We start from the raw sequence: 24,866 nt of genomic DNA on the forward strand, positions 1-24,866 counted from the left end.
ATGAGCCTTTCAAACGAGCCAGAGGTTTAAAAAAAAGGTGTTTCTGCATGGAGGGCCTTCGAATGGTGCAAGCACTCCTTTGCGGTGTTGCTCCACGTACAATACCAGACTGTTTTCGACCTTCATAGGCAGCTATGCACTGCGACTAGTGTTGTATATCACATGTAGCATCTCACAATATATAGACAGTAACATCTGCCTTGCTTTCGGAAATTTAATGTGGTTATTCTGCACTGAGGCTAAAACTTTAATGTTACCTGGTCAGTGTGTCTTGGCATAAAAACAAATGAAGTTCCGTTTGTGAGTTGGGGCTGCACCTTTCTTTTTATAGTTAGCTCATACGTGTGATAAGGTCATCTGCGTCCAATGACTGATGCTTGTTCATGCTCGCAGTACGCAGTGTTCCAGGTAGGGCCCAGGCATGCGAACACAGCAGACATCAGCTGCCAATAGAAATTCTCAAACCCTAGTGAAACGTGTGAAGTCAATAACAACTAATTGGACGAAGTGGAATTTCTTCCAACATGTTTCCAAAATTTAGCACGGGTTTTCTTTGGGCAAAGTCACTTGTATTAGTGTAAATGCGTGACTTGGAAATGAACTGAACCAGTTGTAATGGAATTTAGGTGTGTGCATGGTGTCAGAAAGTAAACTAGTGGCGCTCTGAGCAGGTCAAACGCTCCAAAGATGTAACGAGCACTGTTTGCTGTAGCTTTTAAGTTTCTTGTGAGTAAATACTGACAACTCAATGTGTTAAATGAGAAAACAGCATCTTCTGCTTGCACCGCTATACTGAAGCATGCTATGAAAACGATATGTTGCCTCTCACCATAAAATGTGTCGCGATCAACTTCAGACCTCAAGAGGCAGTTATCATTCTTGCTACTGTGCCTACAGACAGAAGTACATTAGCAAGAAGGTTCCTGCTGCTTAAAGCATTAGTAACACTAATGCTGAGGCAGAAAGTTATATAAACGAACAAAACGAAATGATACTTAAACGTACATCCCTATAATTTATCAAACTTCGCAGCGGCGTCTGCGTCAGCAAGTGTTGGGTGTGTTGCGACACCACGTACCCGAGCACATGAGGGTTGGACCCTCCTGCATGTAGCCGTGCGTGGCTTAGCCGTGTCTGGGGAAAGGGGGATCCTGGGGGTTGAGCCGATGATGGGTGTTTGGACCTTCAAGGCCCCCCTGCGGAGGCAACACACCTCTTCGGCCTCAGCTTCACATAGACGGCACCTCCAAACTGACCCACCTGGAGGAAATCGGCTGTCGCCTTTTCCTGTCCTCCTCTCCCATCTTCGTCTTTCCCTCTCACTTTTCCATCTTTCCTGTCTTCTCCTCACTTCTCCTCACTTCCTAGTTTCCCGGCGGCAAGGGTTAACCGTGTGTGGCTAGCCAGCCTTGGTTATGCTGTATTTGGTTATAGCAGCGATGTACGGCTGGTGTTGGCAGGGTTTCTCTTGCAGGAACTTCTGCCACGTCCCCCTGTTGGGCTCCAGGGTGGGTGGTTGGCATCGCGGCTGAAAACCCAACTATACTTATGGAAAATGCTTTTCCTAAACTACCTGATCGCCCTCAGAAATGAGGGTGCACCGAAGATGTTTTTCAGTTTTTCGGACGACAAGTCCACAACTTCCCTAGATTCCACGTAATTCACTCAGAAAAACCAGACAAACTAGCGCGAACCATTTCACCATTCCTTGTCCTTCTTTGACTGAAGTTCTTAATACAGGATATAAGGTGCTGAGAATGGCAAGCAGTGATCTCCTTTTGGAGCTCCAAGATTAGAAGCAGTATGAGAAACTGCTGAAACTTGGTGTCATTTGGGGAGACCCAAGTAACAGTAACCCCGCACCGTACTATGAACACCACCCGTGGCGTTGTCTCAGATGATGACTTGCTAGAGCTTACTGCAGCTGAACTCTTGGAGGGCTTCAGTGAACAGAATGTCAGAAATGTTAAACAAATTAAGATGAGGCGAGATGGTAAAGAGATCAAAACAAAGCACCTGATACTCACCTTCGGCTCAAGTGTCCTTCCCGAGTCCATCGAGGCTGGTTATACCAAACTTCGTGTTAGGCAATACGTGCCCAATCCTCTTGGATGCTTTAAGTGCCAAAGGTTCGGCCACAGTTCACAGAACTGTCGAGGCCGGCTGACATGTGCCAAGTGCAGTAACTATGAACATTCCTCTGAAACATTTTTTTTTAACAAAGTTTTATTTGGGCAACATAAATACAAGGTTTGCCTGCAAGGTAAGGCAAAAGGAGGGCGTAATCCTCCTGACTAAGGCCTTTACCTCGCTGGAGCAGCAGAAGTAGCAGTCAACTGATAACAAAATACAACTAATAAGACACAAAACTTCAAAACTATTGACAGCAAAATTTTAAACACAATGAAAAGTATCAACCGTTTGCCAAATAGCAAGTAACTAAATAAATACAGCACAGGAAAAATAAGAACATTCTGTTATTAACAAAAGTTATACATTCAGAATAGAACATTAATAACATTACTATTGACATTAAACAAAGAAACTTTATTAACATTCGTTAAACACACTGTGATCAGAAAATATTATGTTTTTGTATTGCATGTTTAAATTTGTGAATTGTTCTAGAATTTATAGCTTCGTCAACAATGTTAGGGTACATATTACATAAAGAAATGGTTTCATATTTGATCGTTTGCGTGCCATATTTTGTCCTTGGTTTCTTTATTACTATTGATGTGTGACGTAGGTTGTATCCTGTGTCTCTACTCAGGTAAAGAGTTGAAAATAGTTCCCTGTTGCTGGAGATCTCTTTAAATAGCTGTATGCAGATCTTTGTTTTGTAAGAGTCTCTAATATTAGGAATGTTGTAGCGCATCATTAGTATAGGAGATCCTACGTATTGTTTAGAGAAGTTCAGCAACCGAACAGCTCGCCGTTGCAAAACTGGCAATTTTTCTATATCTGTTTTATTACCGTTTCCCCATACTAAGAGGCAGTAGCTAAGTTGTGAGTGCACAAACGAGAAGTATAATTGTGTAAGAAGCCTGATAGGCACAAAGCATCGGATCCGTTGTAGCAAGCCAACAGATCGTGCAACCTTAGTGCGTACCTTATTTATGTGCTCTGTCCAGCTTAGGTTTTTGTGAAATGTAACACCCAGAAACGAATGGCTTGAGACATGTTCAAGTTGCGATCCAGAATAAAAAAGCTTTACGTCGTAATCTGTTTGTTTATTCTTGGTATAAAAAACTGTAAATTTCGTTTTTTTTTTGCATTTAAGTCAAATTTATTTAGATAGAGCCACTCGCTAAGTTCTTGTAACCAATGGGTTGCGGTAACTTCTAGTTCGTGAAGGTCTGTTCCAGAAAAAAAGACATTAGTGTCATTAGCGTACAGTATGATTTCCTCTGTCAGTGGAATGTTAGTTAGGTCCCCCCCCCCCAATTTATGTAAATAATAAATAATAACGGCCCTAAAATGGAGCCTTGTGGTACCCCATATTTAATCATGCTCTTTTCAGAACTGTACCCTTTCAAGGAAGTGTACTGAAATCTAGATTCAAGGTAGCTATGCATAAGTTCTAATGCTATGCCTCTAATGCCATATACTTGGAGTTTCTCTATTAATATATTATGTTTTATGCTATCAAAGGCCTTGCGAAAGTCTAGGAATATACCAATGGCAAAGTTTTTTCTTCAATGTTATTTATAATTGTATCTTGGACTCTTAATAATGCCATTTCGGTCGATTTATTCTTCTGAAAACCATATTGCTTATCCGAGATAACGCCTTTATCCAGAAAAAAAGTATTTAGACGCTTATATATAATACATTCAGCCACTTTGGAAAATACCGGCAATACCGAAATTGATCTATAATTATTCAAGTCATTGTGTTTTCCACCCTTAAAGATTACAGCGACACGAGCTATTTTCATTGTCTTAGGAAAAATTCCACTTGATAATATACTGTTACATATGTGTACCATGGGGCCACAGATTATGTGAGCAACTGCTTTAATAGGCTGGGCTTTAATGTCATCCTCGCCAGCAGCTGATTTGTTACTCAAGGAATTAAGAACAGAAAAAATCTCAGTTTCAGACGTAGGCGTAAGACATATAGTCTCGTTGACGCGATGTTTTATATAAGTTCGAATATTACATTCAGTGCAAGAAGCAGATGTAGAAATTGAAGCACCGGCATTAACAAAGTGATTATTAAATAAGTTAGCTGCATCGTTACCACAGTACGTGTCTCCATTTACAACAATTTCGTGTGGCACATTCGGTGAAGATGACCCTATTAGTTCGCAGTATATGTTCCACGTTTTATGACCATGACTCATAGAGGCTTCAAATCTATGCACGTAATACTGCAATTTAGCTTTCTTGAGATCACTGCTCAGCTTGTTTCTAACTTGTTTAAACTCTTTAAGCATGTCAGGGTCGCGAGTCTTTAAGAAGTTATTGAATAATTTGTCTTTGTGTTGTATGCGCTTGTATAGTTGTTGATTTACCCATTCCTTTCTAGCTTTTTTATGCTTGACGACAGGCACGGAGGGAAATGCTACATTGTATACTTGTTTCACTTTGGATACAAATTCATCATAAGATGCTGTAGGATTTTCTTGAGCATAAACATCAGACCAATTTACACTGAAAAGTAAAGTTTGAAATACCCCTGTAGTGCGATTATTTATGACCCGCTTGAAGTAATGTTTGTTATCTGTGTGCACACAAAATAGCAATGCGACAAAAAATGGCAGATGATCACTTATGCCCGAACTGAGCACTCCAGAATATGTCTCATCTTTTGCGATAGAAGTAAAACATAAATCAATCAATGTTCTTGAGTTCAAAGTTATCCGCGTAGGAAGTTCAATAAGGTTTTCACAGCCATTTGCTAGCATAGTTTCAAAAAGTTGGATCCTGTCATTATTTTTTTTAAATAAGTCAACGTTGAAGTCACCAACAATTACCGAATCCATATAATGAAGCAGTTTCGTTAGAGCACCTTGAGGTGGGCGGTAGACAGCAACAATCATAATATTTCGAGAAACTACTGCAACTTATTCAAAATCATCAGTCACACATGTAAATTCAGCCAAGATTTCGCAACAGTGACATTCATGAATATAAAGAGATACGCCACCACCTCGTTTTCTTGAACGATAAATTGAAACATGCTTGTAGCCCGGGAAATGTATGACGTCATACTCGCTCGCATACCAAGTTTCCAAAAAAGCTAAGAAATCAAAACAGCAGTTCAGCTGAGATAGGTATGTCTCAATATCAACCTGTTTGTTTCTTAAACTTTGTGCATTCATATGAAACAGTTTAATCCCGTTTTCATGGAAGCAAGTATTTTTCGTTACTAAACTGTTGAAGGATGTAACACTGTGATAAGGTTCCATGTTTGTAGTGGTTTGTGGTCTTTGCTCCTTATACGATTTTGCTTAGATCGCTTTCTATGGCGAGCCTTATCGCTCGAGCATTCGGCTGTTTGCGTACAAAGATAGTTCCTTGTGAACTCCAAACGAATTGATAGTTCAATTCTCTTGCCTTGTTTTTTGCAAGCCAAAGCAACCGCTTGTTTGTTGCAGTCAAGTTATCAAAAAATTTAATGCCCTGCGTTTTGTTCCTGAGGATTTTTTTCTTTTCGAACCATGTAGTCTTCGAACCATGTAGTGTTTCGCTAGCAAAACAAACGAGAATGACAGGGTCCCTGTTTTCTTTTGCGCGTAGATGGTGCATTCCGTCAATATCTTTTTCAGATAGTGGTGCGAGGTCAAGCTGTGTAGCAATCTTATTTATTTCAGTTGAAATATTCTCGCCACCTTGTTGAGGCAAGCCATGAATTTCCATGTTCTGCTTTCGGCTGTACTGCTCTAGAGCATTTATTTCTTCCTTTAACTTTGAGAGCATTGTTGTGTCTTGCGACTGCTCAACGGTCTCCATTCGGTGGCGCAATTCACTGATACCATGTTCCTGCTGCTTTGTAGCGTCTTTCAAGTTATCGTAAGTATCAGACAAATGTTGTACTGACCTTTCTATGCTCTGCACAGTGTCTTATAAGCCTATCAACTTATCTAATTTTGCTTTTAGGGATTGCACGTGCGACAGTTTTTTGTTTATTTCAGCAAGATCAGTTTGAAGGCTCGTAGATTGGCCCGCTGTGTCGGTGTTCACTACAGCAAGTTTACATGTAGGGCATCTAAGTGACTTCTTCGTGGCATCTTTCATCATCCTAAAGGACCTAACAGTGATGCCGCTACATTTCCCGACGTGAAAGTGACCAAAGCAATCGACACATTGTATGACGACATCATCATGACTAAACACGGAGTGACAGAACGAACATGCCTCTGCAGTCATGATTACTCAAGGGCAAAACTATACATGTGACAATAGTCAAAACAGCACTCAAAGCAGCAGCAGCAGCAGAAGTGGCAGAAAAAAAAAATGAATACGATACAATATTTCAAACGAGTTCCACTAACCTGCAAAAATTTCAGTTGTGATTTTAGAAGCGATTCCGTCAACCACGCCAACCACCACTGCTGCGGCCCAAAGAAGGAATGCGTTGGCCGAGCATCGCTCCTTATGTAGTATCTGGCAGTGGCAAGGGTCACGTGTCCCAGCGATCCGTAGTAAAGGCAGCTTGTTCTTCAGATGAAACCTTATCGGACAGCGTCCAACTTGAAGAGATGATCACACTGCAAAAATTTCTGTTGCGATTTTAGACGCGATTCCGTCAAACACGCCAACCGCCACTGCTGCCGCCCAAAGAAGGAATGCGTTGGCCGAGCGTCGCTCCTTATGTAGTATCTGGCAGTGGCAAGGGTCACGTGTCCCAGCGATCCGTAGTAAAGGCAGCTTGTTCTTCAGATGAAACCTTATCGGACAGCGTCCAACTTGAAGAGATGATCACACTGCAAAAATTTCTGTTGCGATTTTAGACGCGATTCCGTCAAACACGCCAACCACCACTGCTGCGGCCCAAAGAAGGAATGCGTTGGCCGAGCGTCGCTCCTTATGTAGTATCTGGCAGTGGCAAGGGTCACGTGTCCCAGCGATCCGTAGTAAAGGCAGCTTGTTCTTCAGATGAAACCTTATCGGACAGCGTCCAACTTGAAGAGATGATCACACTGCAAAAATTTCTGTTGCGATTTTAGACGCGATTCCGTCAAACACGCCAACCACCACTGCTGCGGCCCAAAGAAGGAATGCGTTGGCCGAGCGTCGCTCCTTATGTAGTATCTGGCAGTGGCAAGGGTCACGTGTCCCAGCGATCCGTAGTAAAGGCAGCTTGTTCTTCAGATGAAACCTTATCGGACAGCGTCCAACTTGAAGAGATGATCACACTGCAAAAATTTCTGTTGCGATTTTAGACGCGATTCCGTCAAACACGCCAACCGCCACTGCTGCCGCCCAAAGAAGGAATGCGTTGGCCGAGCATCGCTCCTTATGTAGTATCTGGCAGTGGCAAGGGTCACGTGTCCCAGCGATCCGTAGTAAAGGCAGCTTGTTCTTCAGATGAAACCTTATCGGACAGCGTCCAACTTGAAGAGATGATCACACTGCAAAAATTTCAGTTGTGATTTTAGAAGCGATTCCGTCAACCACGCCAACCACCACTGCTGCGGCCCAAAGAAGGAATGCGTTGGCCGAGCATCGCTCCTTATGTAGTATCTGGCAGTGGCAAGGGTCACGTGTCCCAGCGATCCGTAGTAAAGGCAGCTTGTTCTTCAGATGAAACCTTATCGGACAGCGTCCAACTTGAAGAGATGATCACACTGCAAAAATTTCTGTTGCGATTTTAGACGCGATTCCGTCAAACACGCCAACCACCACTGCTGCGGCCCAAAGAAGGAATGCGTTGGCCGAGCGTCGCTCCTTATGTAGTATCTGGCAGTGGCAAGGGTCACGTGTCCCAGCGATCCGTAGTAAAGGCAGCTTGTTCTTCAGATGAAACCTTATCGGACAGCGTCCAACTTGAAGAGATGATCACACTGCAAAAATTTCTGTTGCGATTTTAGACGCGATTCCGTCAACCACGCCAACCGCCACTGCTGCCGCCCAAAGAAGGAATGCGTTGGCCGAGCGTCGCTCCTTATGTAGTATCTGGCAGTGGCAAGGGTCACGTGTCCCAGCGATCCGTAGTAAAGGCAGCTTGTTCTTCAGATGAAACCTTATCGGACAGCGTCCAACTTGAAGAGATGATCACACTGCAAAAATTTCTGTTGCGATTTTAGACGCGATTCCGTCAACCACGCCAACCGCCACTGCTGCCGCCCAAAGAAGGAATGCGTTGGCCGAGCGTCGCTCCTTATGTAGTATCTGGCAGTGGCAAGGGTCACGTGTCCCAGCGATCCGTAGTAAAGGCAGCTTGTTCTTCAGATGAAACCTTATCGGACAGCGTCCAACTTGAAGAGATGATCACACTGCAAAAATTTCTGTTGCGATTTTAGACGCGATTCCGTCAACCACGCCAACCGCCACTGCTGCCGCCCAAAGAAGGAATGCGTTGGCCGAGCGTCGCTCCTTATGTAGTATCTGGCAGTGGCAAGGGTCACGTGTCCCAGTGATCCGTAGTAAGGGCAGCTTGTTCTTCAGATGAAACCTTATCGGACAGCGTCCAACTTGAAGAGATGATCACACTGCAAAAATTTCAGTTGTGATTTTAGACTCGATTCCGTCAACCACGCCAACCGCCACTGCTGCCGCCCAAAGAAGGAATGCGTTGGCCGAGCGTCGCTCCTTATGTAGTATCTGGCAGTGGCAAGGGTCACGTGTCCCAGTGATCCGTAGTAAGGGCAGCTTGTTCTTCAGATGAAACCTTATCGGACAGCGTCCAACTTGAAGAGATGATCACACTGCAAAAATTTCAGTTGTGATTTTAGACTCGATTCCGTCAACCACGCCAACCGCCACTGCTGCCGCCCAAAGAAGCGTGCCAGAACACTCCACATTGTGTCAACTGTGATGACCAGCATGCTGCATACTCGCGGTCCTGCCCGTCTTGGAAAAGAGAAAAAGAAATTGTGACAATCAAAATCAAAGAAAACATATCTTTCAATGAGGCACGTAGGCGGGTGTCATACCTGCCTAAGAGCAGCTTTGCTGATGTGGCGCGTCGGGGGGCAGCATCACAACGGCCTCTGGCGGCTGTCCGACCCACAAGCAGCGAGTTGGCAGGTACACCATCTGCCCCCGTGGCGGTTGCAGCTAGCGCTGCTCTGCCAACCCAGCAGAAGGGACCATCGACCCCGAAGGTGGGCGCAGCCAAGGCTGCCCCAACCTCCCTGGCCCCTTCCAGCGCTGACAACTGCCGGCGCAGCCAAATCCCTCAGGGAGCCCCATCGACCTCTGGGCTGGTGGGCGCAGGGGTCTAGCCTTCCGAGGCAGGACTCTCTCAGATAACTTCTCGCTCGCAAGAGCACGTGTCCAGCCCCTCACAAGAGGCAATGGGCACTACACCTATCCTCACGGCGCACCGTGCACCTAAGGAGTGGCGATGTTACCTCAAACGCTCCAGAAAGGGCGAAACCCCGGTCACAGGGCCTCGAAAGAGCTCTGTAATCTAATCTCTGAAATCTCTGTAATTACTACTACTGTTTCTGTACACACAGCACCTATTTACTTCCAATATGGATACACAAATTATTCAATGGAACGTCAGAGGTTTTCTTAGAAACCTTGATGATGTGCAAGAACTCATCCACAAACACAATCCAAAAGTGCTGTGTTTACAGGAAACACACTTAAAATCGAAACGAACAAACTTCCTCCTACACTATGCTACGTTTCGCAGAGATCGCGATGATGCTGTCGCATCGTTAGACGGTGTTGCGATTGTTATTCATAAAAGCATAGCATGTCATCGTTTGCAGCTACAAACGCCCTTTGAAGCAATGGCAGTTCGACTTGTTCTCCTAAACAAACTCATCACCATTTGCTCACTTTACACACCCCCGCATTACCAATTAAACAAATGCGAATTTCAGTCCTCTATAGATCAATTGCCAGAACCTTATGTTGTTCTTGGCAATTTCAATGCACACAGCAGCCTGAGGGGAGACTCTTGTATCGATACGCGAGGTCGTCTCGTTGAACAGTTCCTTTTTTCGTCCGGTGTGTGTCTGCTGAATAAAAAGGAACCCACATATTACTGTCTTGCAAACAGAACTTTTTCTTCAAATAATCTTAGCCTAGTTTCCCCGTCTATACTGCCTGAACTCGAATGGGAAGTTACCGACAATCCTTATGGAAGCGACCACTTCCCCATGCTGCTAAGAACACCGAAAGAAAACGAATATCCACCACAGGCTCCTATGTGGAAGATCGATACAGCCGACTGGGAGAAATTCCAAACTCTCACTAGCATTTCATGAGATGACATGTCCTCGTTAGGAATTGATGCTGCTGTGGAGTATTTTATAGCCTTCATAATAGATGCCGCATCTAAATGCATATCAGAAGTAAATGGCTTGGCATGCAAACGGTGTGGCCTGTGGTGGAACGACGAATGTAGGATTGCTTGTTAAAAACAGAATGAAGCGTGGCGGTTGCTACGTACCCCTCCCACTGCGGCGAATCTTATGAACTTTAAAGGTACACTAAAGGTTAATAATAAGTCAACCTGGACTGTTGAAATACCATCCCAGAAACCTCGAAACGCTTGTTTCTGGCGAAGAAGAAACTTATTTTAAGAGAAAATGCGTTCTGAAGCGTCTGTGTACAGTCGCCGACCGTTTATTCCGACCTCACGGGGACTGCGAAAATGTCCGAATAAACAGGTGTTCGAAAAAGCAGATTAAGAAAAAAAAAATGAAATCCTTTATTTCCACGCACTTATTCGGGCTCGGCAGTAGGCTTGGAAGAAATCGTGAATGCGCCGTTGCACGCTGTTCCGTTTACGCGCAATCAGATAAGCCTGAATCTCGGAGAGGGTGGTACGGTCATTATTGGCGGCTGAAAGCACAGTCACTGCTTGTACACGCTCCGCATGCGACGGCAGCGTAGCACATGGTGCGTCATCTTCCGACTCAGAGTCATCGTCTGGTGGTGCAGCAGAAACCTGACGAATGATCTTGCCATCGTCGAGTTCTGCGCATGTCAATACAGCAGTGTCAGCACCTATGAAACTGTCAAATGAGACGGTGTCCGGAATCGCAATGCCACCACTGCGCAGGTCTCGGCAGAACATTTTCCGCGTCAGTAGGGAGCACATTGGAAGGCGACAAATCTTAGGCTTCCCGGCACCCGCTTGCCGGCATTCCCCAGAGCAGTCTGCGCGGGCACTGTTGGCGCCATTAGACCCTTGACGCGATGTTTACGTATGCCGCGTTGGATCACCAAAACCTCGACACAGCACACAAAGCAAACACCACCGTGCCGACACCAGTCGCACAAACGAAAAACGCGGCCTGCTCGCAGCGTCATGCGCGAAGAGACAAATCAGCTGCTGGATTGTCTTGACATGGCTTACTAAGCTGAAACCGGAACTGCTCCAGAGCCGCTCTATCTAACCAGGCAGAAACGATGATGATGAGCGGGGATTTCCAGTAGCGCCACTTCGTGGGGCAGCAAGGAAGCTCCGTTCAAAACAAAAATGGCGCTCAGCAAGTCGAACCATGCACCGGTCAGTCGGTGCATGGCTGAGTTGGCTAAAGGAGTGTCCGAAAAATCAGACGAGAGGTTGCAAGGTGTCCGAACTTTCGGCAGTTGTTATACATTATGGTCTATGGGGAGAATGGCGGTGCCGCGAAGCTGACCGAATAATCGGGCATGTCTGAATTTTTGGAGTCCGGAAAATCTGTCAGCGACTGTAGCTCTAGCGCAGTTCAAATCGCCCGCCCTCCAATCGAGGAGTGGTGACGTCATGGTATCATAGTGACGTTGCGCCGTCGGTGAGTAAAACGGCGTCCGCAGACGGCGCTACGGCTTTTCTACGCAAAACACAAACACGCGATCAGAAACAGAGCCAAGCCAGAGCCGACAGCAGCGCGAAAGCGGAACTATGGTGGCTAGCAGAAGGGAAAGTGCGCGACGCTAAGCTGGTTCTTTATTTTATGACGCCAACTTTGACGCTCATTGCAATGGACGACCCTGACAACGACACATTGGCTCGCGATGCTGGGCTCGACTTCAGCGATTTAAGCACTGATGAACGTGACCTGCTGCTGAGGGCTCGCGCTGTCGGCGTCGTTGCGTACTACTATGACGGCATCTGTATGTCATGGCTGTACATATTCGCACATTTGTAGCTTATCCTTCGGGAAAACCAAATGCCGCCCTCACCACTCCTTCTTTGACCTGCAGTTGTTCTTGCGCTTTGGAGAATGCAGGCAAGACTGACGGAACAGCGCTACAGGAAAGCATTGCTTTGAAAGGCACTCCACACGACTTCAGTAAGTCGGCATTGAACTTGTAATCCTCTGGAGGAAAGGGAAGCGAGCACACTGTGCGACTTTTTGGCTCTTTGCCAACACAATGTGGCAGAGGTACGGCACTCAACCACTTCGAACGAAGAGGTTCACTCATTGGCACACAGTGATAAGTAACGTTGGATTCGCTGCTGCAACTGCCCTTCGCCAAGTTCCGAGGACCATTCAGCAAAACCAGCGCAGCATGACGCGATAACGAAACAACTGAAACTCCAGAGTGCGCGCAGTGCAGAGCCGAGCAAAAACGAAACCTTTCGACCACCCACACTACTGAAGGGTAACATCAAAATGTTACTTTTTTCTTGGAATCGAACAGAAGAAGACATTTTATTCCGTCTTATAACCTAATGAAATTATGTTTTTAATACGAGTAGTTGAGTACTAGTGACATAAATTATGATGAGTGCTTTCGTCATCGGGCTAGTACCGGAATGTCGCTGGGGGGTCTTGAATCGTGTCATGTATTTACCTCAATTTCTCGGTTACTAAATCTCTGTTCGCGATTATGTTCATGCCTTAGACGTTCTAGAGCATTGCTTTATCACTTTAACTTGACTTCATAGCAACCTTTAGTGCCCCTTTAAGAAAATAAAGTGCCAAGGCAGGAGAACACGCCGACAGGCCACAAGAGAGAGTTGGCAGAAGTTTTTATTGGGCATCAATTAGTATGCAGATGAGGCCAAAGTCTGGAACAGGGTTAATATGGTAAGAGGGTGACAAACATATTCACTCCCTTTGGTAAACACAGAGGGCAATACCTTGCAAGACCAGGCAGATTCACTTGAAGAGCACTTTGAGAGCATGTCGAGCTCAACCCATTATTCTGAATCCTTTCTCAAATATAAACAAATAGAAGAATTTAAGCCAATCATATGAAAATGCAGACAGAATGAAGTGTATAACCGGCCTTTCAGTATTGCGGAGTTGAGAGCTGCCTTGAACACATGCAAAGCACTGCACCAGGACCTGACAGTCATGTTTGACATGGTCAGAAACTTACATACTGACACACAACGAGAAGAAAGAGGGTTAACCGACGGGCCCGATTTTTATTAGTCATATCATAAGAAGCCAACAAACACTGACACCAAGGAAAACATAGGGGAAATTACTTGTGCTTAATAAATGAACTAATGAAACAATAGATTAATGGAAATTAAAGTGGATGAAAAAACAACTTGCCGCAGGTGGGAACCGAACCCACAACCTTCGCATTTCGCGTGCGATGCTCTACCAATTGAGCTACCACGGCGCTGTTTTCCCATCCACTTTCTTGGGTATTTATGTGTCCTAATAGAACCCTGCGAGTGTTAGCCAGCACCGCCACTCACAGACCTTGGCGGCGGACGTGGAACGTCCTTCATGCCGCAGGCGTCACGAGAACGTGATCTCTTACGTGATCGTTACGTGATCGTCACGAGAACGTGATAATAAAAATCAGGCCCCTCGGTTTAACCCCCTTTCTTCTCGTTGACTACATAACGAGGGTCCCGAATCCGGCAACATTGATGCCTTTAGGTAGCATATGTGGGTTTATTGACCAGTTGCATTCACCCAAAAAGATCACGTTTTCGTGACGCCTGCGGCATGAAGGACGTTCCACGTCCGCCGTTAAGGTCTGTGAGTGGCGGCGCTGGCTAACACTCCCAGGGTTCTATTAGGACACATAAATACCCAAGAAAGTGGATGGGAAAACAGCGCCGCGGTAGCTCAATTGGTAGGAGGAGGAGGAGGAGGAGGAAAAAACTTTATTTTGCAAAGGAAATGCGAAGGTTGTGGGTTCGGTTCCCACCTGCGGCAAGTTATTTTTCATCCACTTTAATTTCCATTAATTTATTGTTTCATTACTTCATTTATTAAGCATAAGTAATTTCCTCCATGTTATCCTTGGTGTCAGTGTTTGTTGGCTTCTTATGATAATACTGACACACAAGTTACACTACTCACACTTTTCAACACTATTTGGGCTGCAGGATACCTCCCATCCACATGGAAAGAAGCGATTGTGGTTCCTGTTCTGAAGCAGGGAAAAGACCCTTCCTTGGCAGCAAGTTATCGTCCGATAGCTCTTACAAATTGTCTGTGTAAGCTTTTTGAAAAAAAGGTTAATTGCAGACTCATACATTTCCTTGAACTCAACAATATGCTCGATCCCTATCAGTGTGGCTTCAGACAAGGGTGGTTGACAACCGATCATCTTGTGTGCAATAAAGGATATATCCGCGATGCATTTGTACACAAACAGTATTTCCTCTCAATATTCCTCAATATGGAGAAGGCATATGACATCACATGGCGTTACGGGATCTTGCGAGACTTGTCGGGAATGGGCATCTGTGGAAATATGTTGAAAATAATTGAAAGCTATTTGTCGAATCGTATCTTCCGCGTGAAAATCGGCAATTTATTATGGCGACCTTTTATACAAGAAACTGGTGTACCCCAGGGAGGCATACTCAGTTGCACACTCTTTATCGTTAAGATGAACACACTTCGTGCTTCTCTACCACCAGCCATTTTTTGCTCCGTTTACATGGACGATATACATATAGGTTACAAATTTTGCAACCTTACAGTGTGCGAAAGACAGGTACAGCAGGGCTTAAACAAGGTGTCTAAGTGGGCAGACCGAAATGGATTTAAAATCAACTCCCCAAAAAGCTTGTGTTCTGTTTACAAGAAAGAGAGGCCTGGTCCCTGATCGTTGTGTAGAACTGGGTGGACAACAAATTCCCTTCAACAAAGAGCACAAATTTCTAGGTGTTATTCTTGACTCCAGGCTGACTTTCATTTCACACATAAAATGTCTTAAAGCAAAATGTCTAAAAACTATGAATTTACTTAAAATCGTATACCACACAACATGGGGTAGTGACAGGAAGTGTTTACTGAATCTTTACAGGAGCCTAGTCCGATCACGGTTAGATTATGGTGCCATAGTATATCACTGCCACACCGAGCGTGCTTACGATGTTAGACCCCTTTCATCATCTGGGTATCCGTCTGGCCACTGGTGCATTTAGAACAAGCCCTGTCGAAAGTCTATATGTAGTCAGATGAGTGGTCACTGCATCATCAGAGAACATACATCAGCTTCACCTATTTTCTCAAAGTGCATTTAAATAATGAACTCCGTGTTTCACAACCGTCAACGACTTGGCATGTGAAACACTTTTTCATAATAGACCCTCTATGAGACTTCCTTTGTCACTGTGTGCAAGAGAGCTTAGCGAAGAAATGGATCTCCCAATTCTCGAACATTGCTTAATGCCTCCAGCTAAGCTACTACCGCCCTTGGAGTGGCAGGTGATAGATTTTGATGTATCCTTTGTAGAGGTCACAAAGCACGCTCCTGACCTTGAAATTGCTATTCGTTTCCGTGAACTTCAATCGAAGTACTGCTGTTCTGAATTCTACACAGACGCGTCAAAATCACATTCTGGTGTATCTTATGCTATTGTTGGTCCCTCTTTTTCTAAATCAGATGTATTCAACCTTTTAACGAGTATCTTCACTGCAGAAGCCTATGCTGTACTGTCTGCAGTAAAACATACAAAGAAATTAAAGCTTGACAGAGCAATAATATTCACAGACTCGTTAAGTCTTATAAAATTGCTGATCCCTTTACAAAAGCTTACAAATCCGGCTTTCATTGAACTTTACTCACTCTTATGCAGCATTTATTTATCATATAGACGTAATAATATGCTGGGTACTTGGCCATAGAGGCATCGAGGGTAATGTGCTAGCTGACAAAATGGCCACATCATTCAGATCACTAACCACTTTTCCTATGGCTGCTGTCCCTGTCACAGCTGTGAAGCCTTTATTAAGAAAGAAACTGCGACAACACTGGCAACGCATATGGAACGCAGAAACAAATAATAAACTGCACGTTATAAAGCCACAGTTAGGTTTTTGGCCCTCCCCAACAAAATCTCGGCGAACAAATGTCCTATTCTGTCGCCTCAGAATAGGGCACACATTTGGTACCCACAATTTTCTGCTTGCTGGAAATGAAGCGCCCACCTGTGGTCGATGTGGTGAGAGGCTGACTGTCCTCCACGTCCTCTTGGAGTGTCAGAAAGCCGAATCTGAAAGAAACATTTTCCTCTTGCATATCATTATTGCGTCCCTCTTCACCCCGCTATGTTTCTTGGTAAAGAACCGTTTTTTAACACCAAAGTAATCCTCAATTTTTTAAATGATGTTGTCCTACATGTTATAAGCCCACTAAATTCGTAGCGCATCCTCTTTCCAGAGGATGCTGCTGTGATAGTTGTTTTGTATAGCACATGCCTCTAGGCCCTTGTGTCTCAAGGGCTCTATGAGGCCGTGGTGCTCTAAATTTTAGAATCTTATACATTTTTATATGGTATCATTATTTCGCAATGCACCTTAATGCTCATAGTACACGTCTTTTGTCCTTGCCATAATCTTATTACACGTAGACTTTATGCACATTTAGAGCGACCTTATTTTAAGGCCCCTTTACAGCCATGTCACATCAACGCCTAGAAGTCATAACTCCACTGCAAACTCATCAACACTGGCTTGGCGCTCTTTGGCCATACCTGGCCCTTGCGCCAATAAACACCACACATTCATTCATATAATTTATCAAAGCACCTGCCTAAACAAAGCATACTCTGATTTGAAATTCCAGCAAGATATTGAAACCAATGAACTGCTCACCAGGAAGAAATAAGCCTAGAGTGAAGTGTTTCGAACAGTCCAGTGCAGTATCAGTCATAACCTTTTCCGAATGCAAAGGTTCTTATCCAAGTCGCTTTCTGGTGCGGGTCATCTGGTTCTTTCGCAAAAAAATAAATCATACATTGCTATCAAAATCATACATTGCAATGACACACACAATGGTAGAGAAGTCTTTTGACATTCATATTTTTTTCACTTTTGGGCTTGTGCGTGGTGGTGTCACGATGAATTGAGAACTACGAGGCATTCGGCACATGCCGAGATAGGAGGCCCTCTTTCACTTTAATCTTCAACCTGGATCAGCTGTACATTGGTACGGCCACAGGAAGGGGCGAGCGTTTAGTTAGTGTCGCCAATTCTCTTAGTTGGGCTTGAGGGTGAGAGAGCGATGTAATAATACAACAGTAATTTTATTCAAATAATCAAAACTGGTATGCGACAACGTCTGGATCCTTAGCCATAGGCTAGTTATGGATCCATGCAGTTATACAAAGAAAAGTAAACGATTCAGACACGAGCACAATCATTTGTTTTGGATCAAAAAAACAAAAAAAAAGAGAAAAAATAGAAAAAAAAGAAAGAAGGAAATGCGACCAAACAAAAACCAATAAACTAAGGCGCAGACCACCGCAGGAGGAAAAAAGCCACAGCCCCCGCTGGCTCGGGCGCGCGCCATTCCCGCATGCCAAGGACACAGCCATCGGCACCTAGAAGCGAAAAGGCTTAGTTTCTGTCCAAACTGCTGTCACCCACGACAGGAGCCCCACACCACCAGTGAGGCAGCACGTATCCCGTGGCCTCCCTCCCACGGCAGCCCGCACACATACATGCTTGCGATAAGAATACATGAAACGGTTACACAAAAAGAATTGGTTGAACATTTGTGACTTTAGCCATTTGCAGAACGGTAACGTGTAATTATTATTTAGTCAACGCAGCAACAATGTACACTGATATGCTATATATACACATTTGATGCACGGTGGGTCGAGTAATAACAAGGGTACACCAGCATTGACACTTACGTTACTATACATCCATGAACACATACCTACGTCGAAACAACAAAAAAGCATAACAGCAACGCTGTATCCAGTTGTTGACATCATTATAACTTTCGTTAAAGGCTAATCAGTTTAGATCGGAAAGAAATAATTCTTTTACAGTAGTATTAAAATTTGCTGACTGCTTAATGTTTGCAGGGAGCGAGTTCCCTATTTTGACACCTATATAATGTATGCATCGCTTGCCGTACTGGTTTTGACATATCGGCACGAGAAATTTCTCGAGGAAGGCTGAGCGACTGTTAAATGTCGATTCATTGAAGATAGTGGCAGGAAATGGCGTGTTGCATCTCGTTATCGAGCACACTAATAAGGCAATGCGGTAATCTTGCAAGTGCGATAATGAGATGACTTTGTTCACAAGAAAAAAGATTTCTTGACGGTGTAGTAAAGCTAGCGGAGTTGATTATCCACAAAGCTCTCTTCTGAAGCCGCACTACAGGCTCCAAGTATGTTTTGTATGTAAATCCCCAGGCGTCAATACAGTAGGCTAAGTGAGAATGAACGAGACAAAAATACAAAGTTCTCAACGTTTCGAAACTGAAATTACTCCGCGCCTTTGTAAGTACAAAGCATGCGGAAGTGACCTTACCACTCAGCCTATCAATATGAGGCTTCCAGTTCAGAGCGGAATCAAGGGTTACCCCTAAGTAGAGCACCGAGCCGACTTTTTCAATTTCATCACGGCCAATCGTAATGCGGCATGGCTCCTCAAAAGGTTTTTTCTTAAATGGGGACATAAAAATAACAAATTTAGTTTTATTTGTATTTAAGGAAAGTCGATTACTTTGAAACCATTTGCTAATAAATTGAAGTGCATTGTTGATTGTTTTAACAGCGCTATTTAAAGATTTGCTACTGTCCACAAGAGCTGTGTCATCAGCATACATGAAGGAATGTGCTTCATTTAGGCCGTCCGGAAGATCATTTATGTATATTGTAAATAATATTGGCCCAAGTACCGATCCTTGTGGTACACCCATAGTAATGTCAGAGAGACTTGAGGTGTGCTCATCGATGACCACTGCTTGTTTACGGTTATTGAGGTAGCAGATAGCTTTTTAAAAAGTCTAAGGAAATGCCTCGAAATCCAAATCTTTCCAGTTTCATGAATAATATACGATAGTCGACAGTTTCAAATGCCTTTCTTATATCTAAAAATACTCCTCTTTATATTTTGTTGTTGTTCAAAGCTTCATTGATTACATTAGTCGGACAGAATAGCCGTAGTTGTCGATCGGGACTTCTGAAAGCCGTGTTGACGCGGGTAAAGGATGTTATTTTTGTATAGAAATTTTCTTATTCTGCTAGCCAGTAGTTTCTCAAAAATTATGTTTATGCAGTTCAATACCGATATAGGTCGATAATTACCGAAATCGTTGGGGTCCACACTTTTATAAATAGGCGTCACTCTTGCAATTTTCAATACCTCCGGGTATGTGCCTGTGTAAAATGCTTTGCTAAACAATTTAGCTAGAGTAGGTGCCAAGGTTTTGATATTATTTTTCACTACGGACACCGCAATACCATCGAAACCAGGTGCCTTTCCTCTATCTAATAGATTTGCAGTTGCTATTACTTCCTGGATTGAAATATCTATGTAGCCAAAGGAACATGAATTCCAAGCAGGCAAAGATGGCTCGAACCTACTTTGCATGCCAAAAAGAAGTTGGGTTCCAACCGTACATAAGTGATGATTAAATTCTTCACTTACTGATGAAGCATCGCATCCCGTAGCTATCGATGGAAGAATTCATTTTGAAACTGTAGGTTCAATAATAGAGTTTATATTAGTCCATAATTTTTTCGGTTTGTAAGATGACGCGTTGATCTGGTTACTGTAATAAAGCTTCTTCTGTATTCTCATTGCTGCAAGGCTTTGTTTCGGTTCACCTTGTATTGATTAAAGTAGTACGTGTTTCCTCGATATTGTTTCACTTTAGTATGCCAATAATCTTGCGCTTTAATTAAGTTCAGTATGCTGTGTGTCATCCATGGACATATTAGTTGCGGATATCATGTCTTTACTTTTATTTGAGTGCACTCTGCAATTGTACCTTTAAGTCTTTCTATTAGCATAGAACAGGGCCGCTATCTTGTACACATTCGAAAAGCTGACGTTCGATATTGCCTCGCACGATTGCCCACGCTGCACCGATATTACGGCCTAGGTCAATCTAGTCCAATCGTGTGAGGCGAAATCGAACGTCGGCTTTTCGAACGTGTACAAGATAGCGGCCCAGTGCATGTTAGCGTTTAAGTCGTCCAAGTCGGAGAACGACATGTTGGAAAGTGACAGTGACAGTTTTTCATGATCAATTCACTTTGTTGTTCCGGAAAAATTGGTCAGGTTAAAATGGGTATCGTCAAGACAATATAGGAACACAATCGGTAAGTGGTCATCAGGACCTGCATCGTAGGCTCCATAAAGGCTTTCACTTGCATCAAAGTTACATAAAATGTGATCAAGGCAAGTGGAGGTATGACTTGTAATTCGCGTGGGACCAGTGACAAGATTACTAAACCCATACGAAGACAGTAAGTTTGAATATTCAGTGTGTCTGCTACTAAGAGTGTCAATATTCATGTCGCCCACTATAACAGTCTTCTTATTTTCGGTCAGGTGGATGAGAGCATATTCTAGGTCATTCAGAAACATGCTGCAATCAGTATGCGGGGGACGGTATACAACACCAATGATGACATTGTGCAACTCTACGAAAAACATCTCTGAGTGTCTGCTAGTTGGTCTATTCAAAGAAGAATAAAGCCTGTACCCGAGTGAGTTTCTAATATAGAATCCCACCCCTCCTCCCCTGTTTGCAGCAATTCTAGGACACGAGAGAAAAACGTAATTTGGAATGTTATAACTTTTGCCAGGCTTTAGCCAAGTTTCTGTGACGGCTATGACGTCATACATGTTGTGCTGTGCAAACAGCGTAAGAAGAGCATCAAAATTTTTTCCTAAGCTTCTCACATTGCATTGAAGCAGTGAGTGCGGTCTATGTAATCTATGAAAGTTATCAACAGAAGAAGTCGTCAGCATATTGGGGATATTATGCCACACGGTCTAGGTCAGCCTCCGTGAAGATGCGGAGGACATCGGAGTTTTCTGCTTTCCTCATTAATATTCGTCCTGTAGATACGCAAGCATATCTCCAGTTGTGTTGCTTCTTTGCGGCAATTGCTTTTGCCAGTAAAAGTTTGTACTCAGTGCATAAGTGCTCATGTATGAACACTGGTGTACGTTCTGTCAGGCCAAAATCGGCTGCAGTAAGATGGGCTTTTTTTGCATATTGAAGCAAGTTGTCACAGGCGGCGCAGGTGTTGAATTGAATGCTGCTGAGGGAACGCTGCTGAGGGAAGAAACTCATTTGTTGAAATATTAGCACCCTTGTTTCCCTTCCTTGACCACTCTACACCTGCAATATCAGCTTCCAGTGTACTTGGGTGTTTCCTTGTCCACTTCTATTTTGAGCAGGCTAACCCTATGTGATGGAGTTGGATCAAGCAGAACACATTACATATGCTAAATATATATATCGCCAACACTTCACTCAAATAAGTAACGCTTCTATCATCAGTAGTGTGTGAAGTACTAACGGCCATTTTTAAACAGTACTCTTTGTGAAATTGGTCTGTGAATGAGCGTGAAAGGTGTGTAGACAGCTTAGAGACATTAAGTTTCGTAAAGCTAGTGAACAATAAAATTTTAAAAAGTCTCAGTTTCGCCTGAAAAGCAAAGCATTGATTGCAGTAGCAAATTGGTAGGTAGTTATATATAGTTTTGTCAGCCGTATAAACTTGTAAACATTCACTTACTAACTAAATTAACGAGCATGGTGTCACGTGCGCACAAGTAAACATGAGCATATCATGCTCTATGACTGCGGAAACTCGCTGTGAAAACGCTGGAGTGAGGAATCGCAGCAGCAGGAGCGAGTGATTTGACCTTCATTAATCTCTTGCTTCAATGCAGACAAAACATTGAAAGCATACTGCATTCGAAGCTACTGGCACTATACGGACTCTGCAAAGATCGCAGATCACTTTAAAGATGGGGCACGCACGGGCACACACTTTGGCCACGTTGCAGATCGTTTCCGACATATAGCGCCCACACGGTGCAGCCGTGCGAGGCAGGGGTTCCATCCCCATACCTCGTGCATTACAGAAAAAGGTGCGCTTCTGCTCCGACTTCCTTACTTGCACTTGCGAGATTGAGCCGCGTTCGCTGGCTCACCTTCTCATGCTTTCACTCACACATACAGCACATGGCGCGCGGCAACGATTTGATCGCTCTTGGACTTTATACGGAACCTCATGTCGATGCCGATGCCGGAAATGCACCTGGAGTGTTGCTATAACTATATCGCAATAAAATTGCCCGTTTAATAGTGTTAGTTCTTCGGCACACACAGCCTTTAGGAGGTGTAGGCCTGAAACATGTTCAGCTTTTTTTTTTTTCTGTCCTGATTATCAGCACAGTAAAAAAAAATAATTTGTTGCATTTGCCCACTAACGTGAGCTGTGTTTTTGTGCATTCTGCAGTGCCGCAACTGTGATTACCAGCAAGAGGCTGACAACAACTGCATCTATGTGAACAAGATCACCCACGAAGTCGAGTGAGTAGTGCCTCTTGCTTGCTTTGTTCTGGATGTCATCATTTTCTGTGTGTGCGTGTATAGTGCTAGCTGTACACCACATTCATTTCCAAAAGTTGTGTGCGTATAATAAGTACCACATAGCTGTACTTGAGGGAATTGATTGCATGAACTTGAGCATAAATGCGAGAATCAGCGCATTCATTCAGACAGAGTTGCAGTTGTTTACCTGCTGTAGTAGCACAGTGGCTATAGGCACCAGATGTGGGAGGAGTTGGGACCAATGGTGCTTTCATGCAGTGGTGCCACAAATGTAATGGCATGTGACGTGCAGGCGGGGCACAGCAGGCGCATCCATCAGCTGCGTTGATTTAATATGTTCCGTAGTTTTTTCTGTTGTGCATTGCGAAAATACCACGTGAAACCAAATCTGATCAAACATGTTGCATTTTTTGGGTGCGCACAGTTACTGAAACATGACTGAAGCTGGTGAGGCCATACACTTGAATCATTTTTCACCACGGCCTCATCAGATCGAATGGCAGAAAGACTGGGTACGTGCGGTCGGTAGTGAACAATACTTGCAGTGCTCGGCAATTTAAACGTGATACTTTAAGCGCTGGGGACACCAAGCTGATGCACCGTGGTATACAATGAAAGCAAAAACCTTTGTGACGCTCTGTGACTGCATTTGGTCATCACCTAGCACTCGCCTGCAGTGTCAAAAATGTGGGGCATTGGAGTAAGTGGGTTATTTCACCATAGAAAACGTTGACGCTTCTCATTGTTATGACCAATATATCGTTAAAACCAGTATCGTTATAGGTAAGTGGGTTCGACCGTACAGTTAAATTAACTTCCACATCCTAAAGGTGCTCATGTATGGTTAGTAAAAACTCGTTGAATAGCAAGTAACAAACAGTACGACACAGTTAATTCAAAAGCTGTTTACAGTGCAGTCCACATATAACAATACATTGTTTATAACGACGAGTCGACTTAGGAGTATTAACTTATGCATTAGGGCTATGACAAAAAACTCATATATAAAAATATTTTATTCACCACATATCAGATATAACGATAAAAATTTTGCCTTCCAGACAGCGTTTTCCATAAAAAATAATTGTGACATTTTCTTTGCTAGGTTCCCCTTTAACGAACGATGCCGAGATGGGGAGAAATGTTTGCCTACATTAGTTTGTATCTGCTGCCATTCACTGCACCCTGCCCGTGCACCGACTGCAAAAGCCACGGAGAGAATCGAGAGTTGGTGCAGCATGCCACGAGATGGCGCCAGCTGCTTCATGTCCGCGTCGCCTGCAATCGTGCTCCACTATGCTATGTAACTAAGCTTCACGTGAAGAGAGAAAGAAGGAAAAAACAAAAAAGCAATACGAAGTAGCACCTGCCCTTCTGTGGAAACAGCCCAGTTAGTAGAAGATGGTGCCGACAAAGCGCAAAGCTGTGTTGCTTGAGACGAAGCCGAAAATTTTGCAAGACTCAAAGAAGTATGAGCCAGTGCAGGAGCGCCGCGATCATGACAACTGTAACCAGGGGCCATGCTGATTAACGGAAAATGCGTGCTTTGTGTGCCAGGGTGAAACCCCCATAATAGTGAAACGAACATGGTGGAAGACGAGCAAAACGAGAACAAAGTGAAAGCAGGAGTCAAGGTTTCCTTGAAGAAGACAAGTCCACTTGTTGAAACATTGGCTCCTGATTTCACCTTGCTCTTGTTTAGCTCATTGTCTTAAATTTCCATCTCCCGCCTTCCCCGTTTGCCCTGAACATGGTGGAAGCCACTGACATTAACGACCTCTGGAAGCACGTCGCTACTGACGATGAAGCAGGTGGTGCTTGAATGGAGGAGTTTCTGAGAGCAGATAGTGCTGCCTCGTTCTGCAAAAAGATATCCAACAGGGCAATCGTTGTCACGACAGCGACGATGAGATTGACAGTGGTCTTTCTTTGACACTGACCCTGATCGAGTCGCTCATTGATTTCATGCATGCTAAATTATTGCTGCCA

The 24,866-nt window shown here is 44.0% G+C and overlaps 1 protein-coding gene across 3 annotated transcripts in view; it reads left to right on the top strand.

The window, feature by feature from the left end:
* The window catches only part of Polr2I (RNA polymerase II subunit RpII15), a 119,361-nt gene that overhangs the window by 4,134 nt on the left and 90,361 nt on the right, over positions 1-24,866 (top strand). For all 3 annotated transcript variants that reach the window (XM_075698203.1, XM_075698204.1, XM_075698202.1), the window contains exon 3: positions 22,783-22,856. In XM_075698203.1, the coding sequence (XP_075554318.1) occupies positions 22,783-22,856 (74 nt within the window). The remainder of the gene's footprint in view (positions 1-22,782; positions 22,857-24,866) is intronic.

This window comes from Dermacentor variabilis, chromosome 7, assembly GCF_050947875.1.
Source record: "Dermacentor variabilis isolate Ectoservices chromosome 7, ASM5094787v1, whole genome shotgun sequence".
Classification (NCBI taxonomy): domain Eukaryota; kingdom Metazoa; phylum Arthropoda; class Arachnida; order Ixodida; family Ixodidae; genus Dermacentor; species Dermacentor variabilis.